The sequence below is a fragment of the Alligator sinensis genome, unplaced genomic scaffold, assembly GCF_000455745.1.
Source record: "Alligator sinensis unplaced genomic scaffold, ASM45574v1 scaffold472_1, whole genome shotgun sequence".
Taxonomy (NCBI): Eukaryota; Metazoa; Chordata; order Crocodylia; family Alligatoridae; genus Alligator; species Alligator sinensis.
In genome coordinates, this window is record NW_005842518.1 from 1,069,554 (window position 1) to 1,086,313 (window position 16,760).

Here is a 16,760-nt window from a genome sequence, read left to right on the forward strand (position 1 = left end):
CCCCCCCCCCACACACACACAGATCCCAGGCACATGGCCCCCATATCCACAGGGAGAGAAGGGGCTGGGGATGGGAGGCTGTACCGGGGTCTTCCTGGCAGGGGTTGGGCTGTGTTGTGCTGTGCTTGGGGTGGCCAGTGGCAGCACTGGGAGGGTGGGTTGTGGGGCTTTGCCAAACTTTCAGGTGGCTGCACCCCACCACCCCACTCACGGCATTGCTGCTGCCCACCCTGAGTGCAGCCTGGCCCAGCCCCTGCCGGGAAGAGCCCAGCGCTGGCCTGGCCCCAGCCTGCTGTAGCAGCCTGCCCCAGATCCGGGGGCACACACCCTCCATGCCCTCCTGGGGTATGTGGCCCCCCTCACCATGCCCCCGGATGAGCCATTTGTGGCTCTGTCCCATGCCCTGGCTGTGCAGGGCCTGCCCCTGCCCCAACCCCAGCCCCAGCCCCACTCCCTCCCTCGCCAAGGGGGCCTCAATCTGGTCCCTGCCCTTCACTCCCCACAAACTGACCTGCTGGGCTGTAGGAGGAGAGGTGCACATGCGCGCATGAACTTAGCCCCCCCCCCAGCCTCCAATTCACTCTCTGAGCCTCCACGATCGACCAATCACAATCAATTGGTTGGGGAACACTGGTCTAGGCCTAAATCTTGCCCTGGTGGACTTGGGACCTGTGACTAATTTTTACAGTCTATATGTTCTATTTTTTTATGGTTATAGATTTGGTTACTCTATGATTACTAGAAGTTATTTCCAGTCAAGGAGTGAAAATACTAAGATAAAGTGGACAATAAACTTTTTAAAAGCCCTATTTATGCATACATAAAAGGAAAATGTAGGAATCATTCACTGTGAAGCAGTGGCGACGCATAGGGGATGCACCCCCTCAGAGCGCCAATGCACCCCCTGACCGGCCACGCTCACCACTTAGGCAATGGGCAGGGGGAGCAGATGGAAGCAGCAGTTTCCCCCCTGCAAGTGCCAGCTGATCACTGTGATTGCTGTAGCTGCTTCTGGAAGTGGCTGCAGCGATAGGCCGGCGATTGCTCCCAGAAGCAGTCACAGCCAGTCCTGGAAGCGGCTGAAGTGATCAGCCACAGTGATCAGCCATTGTGGGATCGTCCGGGGGATTCCCCCCAGTCCTCAGGATCGCCCCAGGATTGGCCACAGGGGGGACCCCCCCGGCCGGCAGGACTGGTCGCAGGAGGGGCACATGCCCCCACAACTAAGGTGGCACCAGTCGCCCATGCTGTGAAGTTTTATTTTCAACTGTGTTTGTGGGTATTGAGTTTCAAGCAGACAACAGGAACAAAGATTTTTGATGTGGAAAATAAAGCAAGCCCCTGAAAAACAGAATAGGATGAGGCAGCGACTACTGGAGAACACAATGAACAGAGATTGAGATTAGGGATAAAATAGGACCACCAAACCTGAATGCAAAAGATAGGCATGCAGACCTTCTACTGGACAAAAAACCCTTATCATGCTGCATTCCTATGGTTGAGCGTGCCCATCTGGCCTCAAACATCCGGTCCCGTGTGGCTCTGGCTCAGATGTTCGATGATGTCCGCCTTATCGTCCCTGGTGGTCCGTCGAGTAGATATTCACTTTTGGTGTGTTCTTCCCCAATCCCGCCTGCCACGACTTTGAATGTTATTTCAGTGGAGGGTCCAACCACTGGGAGTCTCTCGACGGCGGGACGTCTATCCAGTGGTCTTCTGCAAGGCTCCACCTCCCCTCAACCTCGCCCTTATACCCAACCTCGACGGGTCACAGCTGTCCTACTGGTCAGGTTCCCAATCATTGAGCCCCTGCTTACTTTCGCCAGGGCAGTCCTCCCTGCCAACCGTAAGCAACCTGCGGTATCCTGCCCGGGCCACGAGGTCGCCGACCTTCCCCTAAGGCTGACAACTCACCTTGAGGCTTAAGTAACACTCAGGCTCCTTGAGCTCTGACCCTCAGCCCCTCCAAAAATGGGAAACACAAAATACAAAAGAAAATCACCGATGCCCTCCGATGGGCTCAACTGCCCCTTTGCCAGGCTCCCTCTGCCTAAGAACTACCAACCCGTCCTTGACACTATGGGTCTATGTTAGGCCCTATAAGTGGCCAGGGTAGCCTACGGACTCCACTACAATTCTTCTCCCTCGCTGCCCAGCCTTTTGTTTCTTCCGGACCACCGATGGTCCTCCGGTGAGCACCTGTCCCTACGTCGCCCACTGGATCAGTGCTATGCAACCCAGGACCATGATTCGCAGCCCCTCACACTGCCCTTGTCTCCCGTCTCCCACCTGGTGTGCCTCTTTGGCTCTCCTGGTGCCCTCAACGGTCCCACCTCGCCTGGTGCTGGGAATTGCTTTGGCCTCTCCAGCCCCTCTGCCGTAGCCACTGGCGATGGGGTCTTTCTGCACCCCTCTGCCCTTTTGCCCGGGTTCCCAATCATTAGGAGCTGCCTCCGGCTCACAGCTCCTTTCACTGCAGCCAGCAGCTTCTGGCTTGCAGTGGGCGCTGATGTGTCCTTCCCCACCGGGGACAGCAGCTTCCAACTCCTGTTGCTCCCGCAAGAGCTGCAGAGTCCCACCTCCTGCTGGTGCTCCTGCCAGCGTCCATCTGCTCCCCTCCTCATTGCCGGCGGCTTTATTTCTGCCAGCTGGCGATTGCGGTTAACGTCACCGGCCGGCCGCAACTGTATAAAGGCATGGCTGACGAGCCACGCAGGTTCCTCCTTGGGTTCCTGCTTTGTCGCGGGTCTTGCTGCGGGTAAGTATCTTCCTTTACCATTTCTCTTTTTTTTTTTTCCCTTCCCTTCTGAGGGTTCCTGACCCCAGGGCTCCCCCCTGGTATTTTGGGGTCCTCCATCTGTTTTTCCCTATTACATTGAGATTAAAGCGTACTTTGTTTTGTAAAAGCTGTTTTGCATTGCATTCATAGCACTGGCCGCATCTACATGAGACGCCTATATTTATATGTGGCTTACTCTAATAAACATTTTCTGATTAGTTTATTTAAATTTGTTTGTTTCACTGAGATTTTGGGAACCAGACTGAACCAGTTTTTCTATTAAAAGATTTCAGTGGACAGCCTAAAATACTGCATGTCACTTTTGTGTATTGAGAGAAGGATTTTCTGTACCAGCTCTATGGTGGCTCTTAAAGAGACATCCCTGATCAATACCAGGGAGAAGAGGTAATCCAACAACAATGAAGAACAACAACTTTTGAATAGAGATGTCATGAGTTAAGGTCTCAGGCCTGGTTTTAGGGCCAGGATCAATGATACCCTCAGAGAACATTCTTGTTGGTCCTGTGAAGGCATATCTTGTAACTAATAATTGGTCCACAATTGGCAGTGGTGACTTTATTAGTGCCAGCGTACCACAATTAATTCCCATAGCAGAGGGTCTAAGTACCCTGTGTTTGAAAGGGTAATAATCTCATTTCACAAAATGGGTAAAGCCTCTAGTTTTGGAAATATGTCTGGTCTCTTCCTGGCTTTTATCACAGTCTCAATCCATGCTAGTAGCATCAGTGCTAGAGTCAGTTTTCAGTCCAACAGTACCACTGGAGAATCAATTATTGTTTCTGATGTCAGCATAACAGCGGTGGGTGCCCAAGGCTCTAGTGTTGATAAGTGTCAAAGTGGCCATTTTCTTGCTTTTGGATACAGGTTTGATATCTGTTCAGAGGTGCACTCACAGAAGATGATTCTCTTAGGTCTTCACAGATGGCAGTCTCCTCCAAGTGTGAAGTGAAGTACATCAATTATTCAAATGCAGTTTCAGATGTCCATCTCTAGACTTGCAAGTCATCTAACAGAAGGACATAATCACCAAACACTTACTGTGAACATGGGCTCTCCCCCATGAAGAAAACATATCAAATATGCTCATCAACTAGGGGCCGGACAAAATTCAAGCCCCGAAGTGCTTTGAGCATGGAGACATTCATAACAGATATTTATTGACAGAGATATGTAATTAAAGAATTAGAAAAGTTAAGGAGGATAAATATAGAAGATATTCACAAAACTAATTTATAAGATGATTCTGAAGCACAGAGAAAAACAGTGGATTAGACAACAGCAGACTTCTATTTTGCTCCCACAGGTGGTAAAAGGGAATTGAGAGAGGTGTGCCGCCACTACATTTTATGTTCTCGCATAGGAATGTGAAGCAGCAGAAAATGTGCTGTGGAATATGGGAATGTTGAGTAAAACTCATGAACTATAGGATGAATTAGTTCACATGAATCACAATGAACTCTATTTTATTAACTCCAATCACAGTTAACTGTATTTTATATCAGTAGCCTTTTATCCCCCAATATTTTACAACAAAATCCAGAAACTTAATATACAGTTGTCATACAGAAATTAATAATATTTGTATTTCTGAGATGAAAGGATGCAGGGGTACAATAGTTATGCATTTATAAAAAGGGTGATTATTAGTAGACTGACTAGTAGATTCATAAATTGTCTGAAAAGAAAAATCAAATCTACAATATACTATTGTCAAATCTAATGAGTTGGATCATTTCATAATCATACTACCTTATTTGCCATTTGTAGTCATCTAAAGTTTTTCTGCTCAGTTGGCTTGCTTCCAAATTACTTTCTGCTATTTTTGTAGCATTTTTTAGTGCTTTAAGCTGAAAAAAAATTCTATGAATTATTCCAACTTTTCAGCAAACCCAATACTGTGTGTTAAAGTAAAAAAGAACTAATGATGAAAAGGCAATTTTAACTTTACTTTTTCTGATTTTTTGTAAATTCAGATCCTTTTAAACACTTTGATTTTCATTACTACAAAAAACTATATAATCAATTATCTGAGAAACCAAAGTATCATATTCAGGTCCATCACATATGTATGTGTTTTTAAAGAATGCATTATATAAAAGATTAATAGGCATGGGGATACTAAATCCCACTCTCATCATTGTATGATTAACAACTCCTAGTGGAAGCTTGAATTTCTAGCACTATGAAGGTTTTCTAGGTTGGCATGGCATACGGTGGCATGATTTTAGTATGGTCTACAGTTAAATAAAAATAGCTACAAAGAACCAGGTTGGGATCCTTCTTGCCCACATTTATGAGCAATATAATTTTACCAAAATCAATGTTGGAAACTTTGTAATCTGGCCCTAAATCAGATGCATATTCGACACTGCTTAGCTAGAGGACGTTAATTATAGAGACCTGGCTCCCTAATACATATTAGAAGATGGAACTTTTACAACCAAAATAAGAGGCATATTTTCATCATATTGAGAAATGGAAATTTATAGACAAAGTTTTTATTAGAGGTAGTTAAATATTAACTGTATCAGTAAATCTTTGTAAGCTCCCCAGCACATTTGACCTTATATGAGCTTTCAGCATAAAGAGCAATGTTAGCTTTTTAAAATTATGAAATGGTCTATATCAGATAGGACAGTATGTTAAGTACATACCAGCTGCTTACAGACATAACCCCCCCCCCCAAAAAAACAAAAAACAAACCAGCGCTTTACTTTAAACTTGGTGCTCCCCCACACCAAGCCCAGTGCATGTCCAGAAGAGGCATTGCTTTAGATCAACCCAGCTTGCCCAATGTCTGTATAGATCGGGAGCTGATTGAATCAGCCTTAGATAAAAGTGCCAAAAAGCCCCTCTGAAGCATCCAATCTATACAGATATTGAAGAGCCAAATCAAGCTAATGTACTGCTTCTTCTGGTAAAGTGTGGCTTTGAGGGGTTATTTTAACATCTGTCAGCAGACATCCTAAGAGAGAGGCAGTTATCCATGTTAGACTGAAGTCAGGCAAAAGGCAGGATAGAGATGTGTCTTATAGACAAACTCAATTAGACATACATAAGCTTTCATGAGTAGCAGTTCATTTCATCAGATCCTGAATGACTGAAGTGCATCACTCCAAGCCCGTATCTATCCCAACTATTCTTCTGTACCTCCACAGATATGCAACCTTTGGCCCGTCTCTGTCACCACTCTGCTTGCTTCTGACACATTTCTTAATTTTTTTCTCCTCCCTACTGCAAGCAAAAAAATTGAGAGAAAAGAAGTGTCTCCCTGCTTTCAATCACCAGCACCACAGTGGAACCCAATTTCTGGGCAAAGCAGCTGCAAAAAAAGACTTCCCTGCAACTCCTGAGTTGGAACATATTGGGTGTGTCTGCACATGTGCAGTAGTGCTTTACTGTGAATTAAAGCATCCCATAAAAAACTGTAACATTACACTAATGCACAGTAAAACAGTCTACTGAACATTAAGCATTACTAAAAAAAAGCATGCAAATGTACTACTGAGCATTAATGCTGCCTAATGCACATTTAGTACAGGCGACCCTCACCATTCACAGGGAATACGTTCCCGTGATCCCCACAAATGGCAAAATCCACAAATAGGGCGCTGTGTTCATAAACACAATGCCCCCGGTGGCTGGGTGGGTGAGGCATGGCTCCCGCGGAAGTGGGAGCCCGGTGGCAGCAAGCGCGGAGCTCCCGAAGAGCTCCAGTAAGTGTTTAAAAAGTGTCTTTAAAATGCAGGTTCGGCATTCACAAATATTTGAAACCATGAATGCTGAACCCGCGAATACCAAGGGTTTCCTGTACCTCACAATCAAGGGCACTTTTAAACGCGCTCTGAGAGTGGGGGGCAGTGCTTTAATTAGAGCAGCTCCAAGAGCCTCTCTAATTAAAGTGCCACAGCATTTTGTGTATCAGCATCCCCATGCTTCAAAATGGCAAAGGCACTTGAACTAAAGCTTGTCAAACCTTAGTCCAAGCACCCCCCACTGCCATTTTGAAGCACAGGGATGCTGATACACAAGACGCAGGACACTGCTAGAGTGCAGTAATTACCATGCTCCAGCATGCTCAATTTATCTAACTGATAAAGTTGTTTTTGATATCTAGATTTAGTTATGATGTGGCGATTAATAAAGTCTGCTCCGACACACTGTAATTACAGTACATTGGAGCAGCCTCCGTGCTCATGTATAGGCACCCAAAGGTACTAAATTTAATGAGCATTAGAAAAGGCATATTAAATGCATGTGTAGAAGCACCCATTCAGAGCAGACACAATTTTCAGATAATTTAGCCTCTAACAAGCCCCAACTGAGCCTGTGCAGATTCCTTTTCAGAGACATACAGATTTGTTTACTTTTAGGTGGATTTTTAAAGGGACTGGGGTAACATACCCCCTACCACCACCACCTCCAAAGCTTGGAGGCAATGAAATGCTTTTTCATTGAAATGTTTGTAAGAATATTTTAGCATTAGATAAAAATATTTTTAACAAATCCCATTCTCTTAAATAGATTGTCTGTTTTTGCTTATATTTTCCAGAAAAACTCAGCTTGAGGCAAAGAGCCAGCATTGAAAATTTCTGCTCAAATATTCACATTTGGCAAAGTTATAAGGAACTGAAAGCAGAATACTATTCTTCTCTTTCATACTTCATTCCCCCCTCTACACATCATTAATGTGGCAGAGCCAGACAACTGCTTTATTGTTGATGCTTGCCAGGTCCTCATCCTGGATGTGCAGGTATGCTGCACATGTGAGGAGGTGGGCAGCAGTCTGTGGTCTATCACCACACTCACATAATGGACTGTCAGAATAGCAGAATAATATGATGGACAGTGTTGGAAAAATTTAACTATGGACTTCACTGACAGCTCCACCTACAGTTCACGAATACAATAAATGCATATACTTTCTCCTTCACCTTTATTAGGTTTGAAATTTTTGACATTAAATAAAGTAAAACATTTTCTTACTTTTTCAGCTAGCAAGAGAGTTATGTTCTGCTGTTGTCTGTTCTTGAAACTTTCATAAAGTTGGAGTAATCTAGCAGCTAACACATGCTCTCGATCAAAAAGAGGATGGTGGGTGAAAAATAAACTTGATATATTGAGATCTAATTGATAACGCTGTTTTTCATATCCAGATTTATTTATGATGCGGCTTTCCCGTTCAGGTTGCATTGCCTATTTTTTAAACAATAGTAGGCCTTTATGTTATGTAGCTTATGTATTTTATGCAAATACATTTTGCAATGCAGCATTACTTAACAGTAACTGTATTTGCCAGACCTTTTTTTTCAAATCCAAACCTTCAAACTCAAAATACAGAGTGATTTTCACTAGTTGCACCTCCCCAAGGAGAAGTTCTTAACCTTAAACAGCAGCTTGGATAATTTCTAATTATGAAGCCAGGCTCTGGAAAAAACAACAACATAGCTTCGCTCTCACAGAGGACAATTAACAAGAAATAAGCTTATAATTTATCAACTTAATAAGAATAGAGTTTTCATTAATATAATGCTGAGTCAAAACTCAAAGAACTTTAATAAAACTGGGTGTCACCACCCCCATTTTTAAAGATAGATAAAATGAGGCATGGAAGTTTAATAATGTGTCCAAGATCCCCCGGTTAGTCAACTGTACAGCCAAGAACAGAACACAGTCCCTTATCCTGTATATACAATATTAAGCTAAAACCAACTACCCTGAAGTTAGGTACCCATATGCTACTAACTGCCATAGCTAGGCTAAATACAGCCATAGCTGGGCTGATTTAACAACTGTGCAGATATCTGTAAGCTAGTGCCTCAACCTTCCCTTCTTGGCTGAAGAGGCAAGGAGTTTCACAATGGTATTTATGTGACAAATCTGCAGTATTCTGGAGCAAAATACATAGAAGTTAGAGTGCAAAATACAGATCTTCTTTAACAAGCAGCATAGGGAAGCAGATGAGTGTCTGGGGCACAGGGACAGTAGCAACTGCCAGTTGCTGCTGCAATCGTGATTGTGCAGCTGCTGACAGCAGCCTTTTTTTGCCCCTCCAAGTCAACACCCAAGGCAGTCGCCCTGTTCACTCTGCCCTAGCTATGCCACTGCCTTTAACTCAACTGGTAAAACTACAAGGCAGCACCACCTCAGCAAATAGTTTCATCAGTGGATTGAAATAAGAGCCAAAGTACTCTATAGTAAGTGAGAATAGGTCTAAATTGTGTCCTCAGCACTAGAAGGTGATGCAGAGCTCTTATATTAGCATCTGTAAGAATCCTAAAATGTTATTAAATACTAGGGCTGTGTGAAGTTTCGGTCCCTTATTCAATCTGGCGGAGATTCAGCCTGATTCCCAAATCTGAATTGAATCAGGAGACCCTCTAATCTCTCCGAATCGCATCAGAACCCTCCAAATCAATTCAGAGAGTTTCGGAAAGATTTGGTGATTCAGACATAGACACAGCTTTAAATGTTTTTTCTACATACCTCTAGGTAGCAGGTGGCTCGTGACTGCTGTGATGCTGGGGGGCACGGAGTGTCCCACAGAAGCACGGGGGGCTCCCCAGTGCACTTAGCAGCAGACCCAGAAGCACTTCTGATCCACTTCTGGGTCTGCCAGAGAGCATGCTGGGGGGTCCTCCCAAGCCTCCCTGGCTCAGCAATTGGTGCCTCCCGGGTCTCGGGGGGGGCACCCAGGGTCCCCCCATGGCCGATCATTGAGCTGGAGGGGCAGGGGGGCCACCAGCACACTCCTTGGCAGACCTGAAAGTGGACCGGAAGTACTTCCAGTCCACTTCTGGGTTTGCTGCCAAGCACACAGCCCCCCCACCCCCACTGACACACACATACACACACACTGCTGTGGGACACTCCATCTGCCCCAGCATCACAGCATTCATGAGCTGCACCTGGTACCTCAAAGTATGTATAAAAAATATTTAAAGCTGTGTCTACATCTGAATCACTGAGTCTCTGAATCAGCATTGAACCTTCAGATTCAGATTAGGCCGAATCGAATCGGGAACAGTGATCCGAATCAACTAATCGAATCACTGTCCCCAATTTGGGCCAAATCCAAATTGAATAGGGCCTATTTCACACACCCCCTACTAAATACTTGTATATAAATTCTGTTGATTCTTTGTGACAAGATCTAGGTGTGACCCTATGGTCAGAGAGAATGAAAGGTAGAGACATAAGATCTTGAAGGAACTTCTAGAAAACAATCAGGTTTAGGGAGATAGTATAACCTGAAGCTTGTTACTGTAAAGCTAACTCAAAGGAAAGAATCAATTTCACCGACACTGTACTTTAACTTTATCAGTAGCTGGTTGCAACCACTACAGGCTTAAAGAAATCAAAAGTATAATTTAAATAGCATGCTAGGATTAAATTAATCCTAAAAGAATTGTTTTTATATGCTTAAGGAAAAGTGAAAAGATCTTAATTTCAATGATATACTGCACATCCTTACCATGCAGAAAGTTATTTTTTTTCCCCAGTGAGTGATGAATAATTTATCAGTAATACCAAATGATGACATCTAAACTAAATGGTCTCCATACTTTTATGTTCCCAACATTTAGATTCATGCTCCAAAACAGGTACCAGTTGTATAATTAGGGGTGGACAAGAGGGACACTTGCCTTGAGCATAAATTTAGAGGAGGTGTCAGAATGGGAGCCTGTGCTGCATGGACTGCTGAAGACCTAAGCTCCTGCTGTGTCAGAGGCTTCAGCCAGGGTGCAGTGACCCCATGCCTAATAACAGGAACCATAAGCTCCTGCTGCATTGTTTGATGCACTCAGGACACAGTGACCTCCACCACAGCATTGGGACCCAGGGCCTCTGAGTCTCCTCAGAGGCGAGGTAAAACTTGCTCAGAATCATCCTCCCTCCATACAATATCCCCCCTCTACTCTGCCCAGGGCACCAAAATAATTAGTTATACCACTGACAAGCACCATCCTTTTAATAATATCTAATGAAATATTCTGCCCTACAAATACCAGCTGGTGATTTTTGTAGCATTATATATTTAAAAGATTCTTGAATAACAATAGTGGCAAAAAAAAAATTGCTAACCTTTTTGTATAAGGTCTTTAATTCTGAGCCACACTTAATTGGCAATTTTTTTCTGACATTTGGTGATTGTTTGATTGGAGAAGGTAATGAAATTATTTGTCCACTTTCATCAAACCAGCCTCTTCTCTTGTTTGAAATATTTTAGAAAAATATGAAACATTATAGTCTAAATTATTACATTAACTTTTTTAAAAATTTTCATAGAGCACTATTAGCTACTGATAGAACTATACATTTACCCCTTCTTCTTTAAGAAGGCGATTTTCCATTTTGTTATAACTTCTCTTACAAATTTCTGGTTTTCTTGGAATATAAAATCCTTCATCTTCTAAGACACGTGGCATAATTTCTTTTGGTAGTTTACAACTATGAAGCACTGAGAACAATTAAAATGTTAAACAAAATAAAAAGGATATTTAATAACATAGACAAATAGACTTATATATATCTAAAAACTAAATGTAACCCAAGATATTATTTTTACTATTACTGTGAAGTTATTGCACACAGTAAGTAATAGAACTCAAGCAATTTCTAGTACAGTTCAAACAGTCTTGACAAACTCAGACTGTTCCCAATAGAGTTAAGTCCTCACTTGAATTGTCCCTTACTCTTCTTAAGTAAATGTGGGTGTTAGGTTAACCCAGTAGGTTGGGTTAAAGCTTCTTGAAATTTGCAGCTCTAGGGTGCAGACAAAAATGCAGCTCCCGGTTGTAACTCAGAACAATTTTTGCAAAGTGTTCTGAGTTACAACGTTATCCCAGACCAAACAGAAGTTCACTGTTGGTTCTGGGGGGGACAGGGATCTAGCTGTGGCTGGGAGCCTGCAGCCAAGTTCCCATAGCAAAGGCCAGTGCTCTCTGCCACTGCTGACTGTTTTCAGAATGGGAGGGAAGAAAGGCAGTGGAGGGAGCTCATTCTTGGGGCTCCCCAACTGGTGCTGAAGGGTGGGTGAATTGGAGCCCCCCACCTCGGGGAGAGAGGGGAGGCTGCAGTACAGCAGTCCCACCCTCCAGGGGTGGCTGAAAAAAACCCAGACTGAGCTCCCTCTGCTCCCTTTCCCCCGTCCCATTCTGAAAGCAGCACCAGGCTGGAACTCAGTGGACATTAATTACAAAAGATGCTACATTTTGTAACATCTTTATCTGACACCTCATGCAATGAGAGATCAGATTTTCACCCAATTGGCCATTTTTAAAGCTATTTGCAGCTATGCACTTGTGTTTGGTCACAGCTATAGACTTTCTGTGGCCAGATCAGGCAAAAATTCACACTTTTGTTTGCACCTTTAATGATTACCTGTCATATAAAATACCTCTAAGAAACAGTTGAGCATGTTTCCAAAACAAAGGCAAATTTAAAAGGTTACGTCTGAGCTGTAACCAACATAATGGTTTAACTGGGTCACAGTCACCTACAGCATACTCTCAACCTATAGCATACTCCCAACACAAACCTACACTACCTATAGTATACTCCCAACACAAACTTAATTTAAAACAATATTTGCTTTAGAATACTTAAATTACCATGTTTTCTCAAATAAAACCTGTGCCATTTTTTACCAAAACAGGCTGGTGAAACTTGGGGTGCACATTATATGTGATAAAAACAGATCCCTATGGTCCAGAAGTTTGGTGGCAGGAGAGCTGTGGCAGCATTGTAATACATGTGTATGTATTTACAGCATCTGTAAATACAAACATATGCAGTGTTCAGATTAATAATAATCTTGGAACAGAATTTTTAGACACATCTGCCTTTAAAGAACCTGTTTTATATTTCTTTTGATGGTGAGCTCAAGACATGGGTGACTGGTGCCACCTTAGTCAGGAGGAGTACGTAACCCCCTCAGCAACCAGTCAGCCACTGTGGGGGCGTCCCCCCGCAGCCAATCTCGCCGGAGGGGGGGTTCCCCCGTGACTGATCGTGCCAACCAGGAAGTGCCCGCGGTGCTCTGGGAAGTGGCCGCAGAGCTTCATCCAGTGCTCCTGCTCCCCGGCTGGCACTCGCAGGGGTGACGCTGGTGCTCCTGCCTGCCCCCAATCACCTAAGCAGGGTGCACAACCTGTCAGGCAGTGCACCCGTGCCCTCAGTGGGTGCACGTGCACCCTCATACACACCCTACGCCTTGCCACTGGCTCAAGAGCAACCGGTTTTCTAAATTATCCCCAGCTTCCTCCTACCCCATGTTGTCAACTTCCCTTGGGCAATTTCCCTCAAGCTGTGAAAGCGTTCCCAAGCTAGAATTACAATAATTTTAAAATTATATTTAAGGCAGATAAAACAATATATGGTTCAGAACAGATGGTTAAAATGTTACATACTATAGATCAGAACAGTTAATACAGATAGATGGGAAGAGTTAACTATGAATTAGATGTTTTCCCAGCGTGACAATTTACAACAACAAAAATTATACCTGGGTGTAATCTAATTTTTGGTATGTGCAAAATTTAGTTTATTTTACAACCTAAAAGTACCAGACTAGAAATACTTGTCAGAACTGCTTATATTTTATTTGCATGCTGGATGCAACATAAATCTGAAAAGTTTATCTTTATTTAACTTTTCTAACAATGGCACATACAACAGTGCTTGCACATACAACTAATAGCAAAACACATTAGGGCTGTGCAAAGCTTCGGGTGGTGATTCGATTTGGAGTCCAGCCCGATTTAGTGGCCAAATCTCTGAATCTGAATCGAATCAGAGGACCAATTTAAAGGTTTGAATCGATTCAAAGCTCTCCAAATCTTCGGAAAAGATTCAGAGAGCTTTGATAATTTGGGCAGTCCCCAGTGGCTGCAGCACACAGCTGCAGCTGACTCCGAGCTGACTCGGAGCGGGCTGGGGATGGAAGGCTGGGGGAGGGGACCATGGGGGGGCCCCCTGCCAGCCCCCCTGACTCTCCTACATGGCTGCCCCCCCTCACCCCAGCTCCCAGTACTTTAAAAAAAAGTCCAGGGTTTTTTCAGGTTGTTTTTTTCTTAAAGGGCTGGAGCTGACCCAGGCAGGGTACCCATGGGGGGCCTCGGGGAGCAAGTCAGGGGTTCATGCAGAGCCCCCTACACAGTGTGGGGCAGCAGGGATCCCCCCTACCCGGCAGCACCGGGGCTTTTTTTTTTTAACATGTGTCAGGAGCTGGGGCAGCCATTGCCAGGCTGGGAGAGGGGCAGGGGATGGGCCTGGCTGATTCAGAGATTCAGCTGCTGCTCTGAATCAGATTCAGCCAAATCAAATTGGGACAGCGATTCGAATCACCGAATTGAATCACTGCCCCCTGAATCGACCAAATCTGAATCCAAAGCAAATACTAGCCGCTTCACACAGGCCTAATACACATGCTATTTTTCTAAAATTTAATCATTTTCCAGTTTTTATTTCAGCTGCATAATACCTGGAGAACTGCTTGGCACAAAAAGATATTCCCATTGTTTTTTAATCTGTAATTTTTTGCATTCAAACTCAGCAGGTTTTACTTCAAGCAACTCTGGCAATAAACTTTCTTCTTTTTTGTCAAGCAGAGGACAGCTTTGATCATTCAAGTCTGCAAGGTTTTGATGATTCTCTTTTGACTTCTGCAGTTTAAGAAAGTTTATTTTATGCACAAAAATATTAAGAGAGAAATACCCACATTCACATATAAAAATCACTAGATAAATAAATCTATCTTTGCCAAAATAAAAACAGATCTATTTTCCTAATCATCATGCTTTGTGCCATGCCACATATTCCTAAATTCCTAAATACAACTATATCTATTTATTTGAAAGAACTGAGCAAGGATCACGCTTTTCTTTTAAACAATGGTTGAAAGAGGAGTTAGTTGTGTGCAGAGGAGGATCCAGAGGGAGAATGGTAGCACAGTCACTCCCTCTTTTCAGACCACACCCAAGAAACAGCAGGCTGAGACTTTTTAAAGCTCCCAAAGTAGGTAAGAATTCCTACTTACAACATGTTCCCTCCCATTCCCTGCTTCACTACCCACCACTACCATTATCCTCAGTTGACCTGGGGTGGGGGGAGCTCCAGAGCCATTTCTTCCCCTCTTCAGCTGGGCTGTGCAGGGAGTGGGGCTCATCTGGGAACAGCAGCGGGTAGGTTCTGCCTCCCTGACTGGTCCCTCAGCTGTTCCCTGCTAGCCTGGGAGCAGGCTCCATTAGAATTCTTTTACAACCCAAAATGACAGTAAGGTAGGATTACTTATTTTAGTCAAGAAATGATTAATGGTGACTTCTTAAGATAACTGTATATTGTATAGAGCTCAGGTATTGACACCCATGCAGCTCAGATCTCATGTACTTACTATAAAATTATTATGCAAGAGATAGGCACCACCACCACCAGTCATTTAAGTACCAACCTTCTCAGTGCTTTGGCTCCTGATTGGAAGAATGAACCTGATGTGCAGGCTCGAGTCAAGTGCCTAAGTTCTACAGTGGTATAGGAATTCATACATACACATCCCTGCATCTAGTTAATTCTATTAGCTAGTTCTATGTAACTCTATGCTCAGCCCCTAGACATTCTGAATATCTCCTTGAAGGTACCTAATTCTCCCAATTCACTATATACAGATCACATACATTTGGTTCATCCTCCCAGGGCAAGACACCTGTTATTTAGATTAACTGAAGCCTATATGAAGGTACTTTTGGGATATCTGATGTGAATCTGGCCAAAGAATGTTATCTTGAGAAGCTTTTAACCAAATTTTTAAAAACAAAAATGTGATCAACAATATATTTTTGGAAGATTAGGGGAAAATGGACTCATGAACTAAGAGAAGATACAATAAAGCTTCTGGAAGGAAATGTTATATTTTATTTTACAGGTATCAATTATATGTAACAAAAATCTAAATTATGAAATTAACTTTAAAAAAAAATATTTAACTCTTCTGTGTACAATGACTTGCAATATCAGCACAGCAAAAGAAAAAATAACTGAAAGCTAGCTCACTGAAGAACATGTTGAGGATTGTAATCACTAATAGATGGTTAAAAGAAGGTAGAATTAAATGAATTAAAACAAAAGGAGGGGAAAATTATAAACTGAGATGTTCAAAGAACTAGTGAACTTCCACGGGAGAAAAAAAAAGGAAAATACTAAACCTGGTTAATGTTTTCATCCAAAATGGTTAATTCTGAGTTTTCTTCACCAGTTGTCATAAAAAATGTAAAACCTTCATCTGATATAATTTCTTTCTAAGGAAAACAAGTATGAACACAAGTCTTTAGCAACCATTATTGTTCCATAAGTAGGTAGTATTTTTTTCAGCTTTAGTAGCCTAAAACTATCTTAATTTTCAGTAACATGCAATAGATAGGGACAGAACTAGTATCTTTAATTGACTGTTGGTCATATGCCAATGCTATTCTCCAGCTCTGTAATAGATTAAAATGTTATTTTAGATGGTTACCACAGGCAATATTGGCAGAACTAGAGTCCTACAACAATCTGTTATAGAGGTGCATTGATACATCAGTCCAATATCAGATCGGCACCAATACAAGGAAAATTGACTATATCGAAAATCAGCCTGATATGGCCGATAATTTTGCCAATAAATGGCCCGTGCATGAGTGCAGCCGCAGCGCAGCACGTAGGCAGCAAGGAGCAAAGCCAGGCAGCTTGGAGAGCTGCATGAAGCTGGTAAGTCTGATGTGGTGGAAGAGGATTCATACATTCATAGATGTTAGGGTCGGAAGGGACCTCAATAGATCATCGAGTCCGACCCCCTGCATAGGCAGGAAAGAGGGCTGGGGTTAGATGACCCCAGCCAGATGCCTATCCAACCTCCTCTTGAAGACCCCCAGTGTAGGGGAGAGCACCACCTCCCTTGGGAGCCCATTCCAGACTTTGGCCACTC

The 16,760-nt window shown here is 43.3% G+C and overlaps 1 protein-coding gene across 1 annotated transcript in view; it reads right to left on the bottom strand.

Annotated features, from left to right (window-relative positions):
- The window catches only part of CC2D2B (coiled-coil and C2 domain containing 2B), a 112,341-nt gene that overhangs the window by 79,131 nt on the left and 16,450 nt on the right, over nt 1-16,760 (bottom strand). Inside the window, exons 5-10 of the mRNA XM_025213285.1 lie at nt 16,003-16,095; nt 14,286-14,466; nt 11,125-11,261; nt 10,886-11,011; nt 7,787-7,996; nt 4,550-4,647 (exon numbers count right to left, since the gene is read on the bottom strand). Coding sequence (XP_025069070.1) covers nt 4,550-4,647; nt 7,787-7,996; nt 10,886-11,011; nt 11,125-11,261; nt 14,286-14,466; nt 16,003-16,095 — 845 coding nt within the window. The remainder of the gene's footprint in view (nt 1-4,549; nt 4,648-7,786; nt 7,997-10,885; nt 11,012-11,124; nt 11,262-14,285; nt 14,467-16,002; nt 16,096-16,760) is intronic.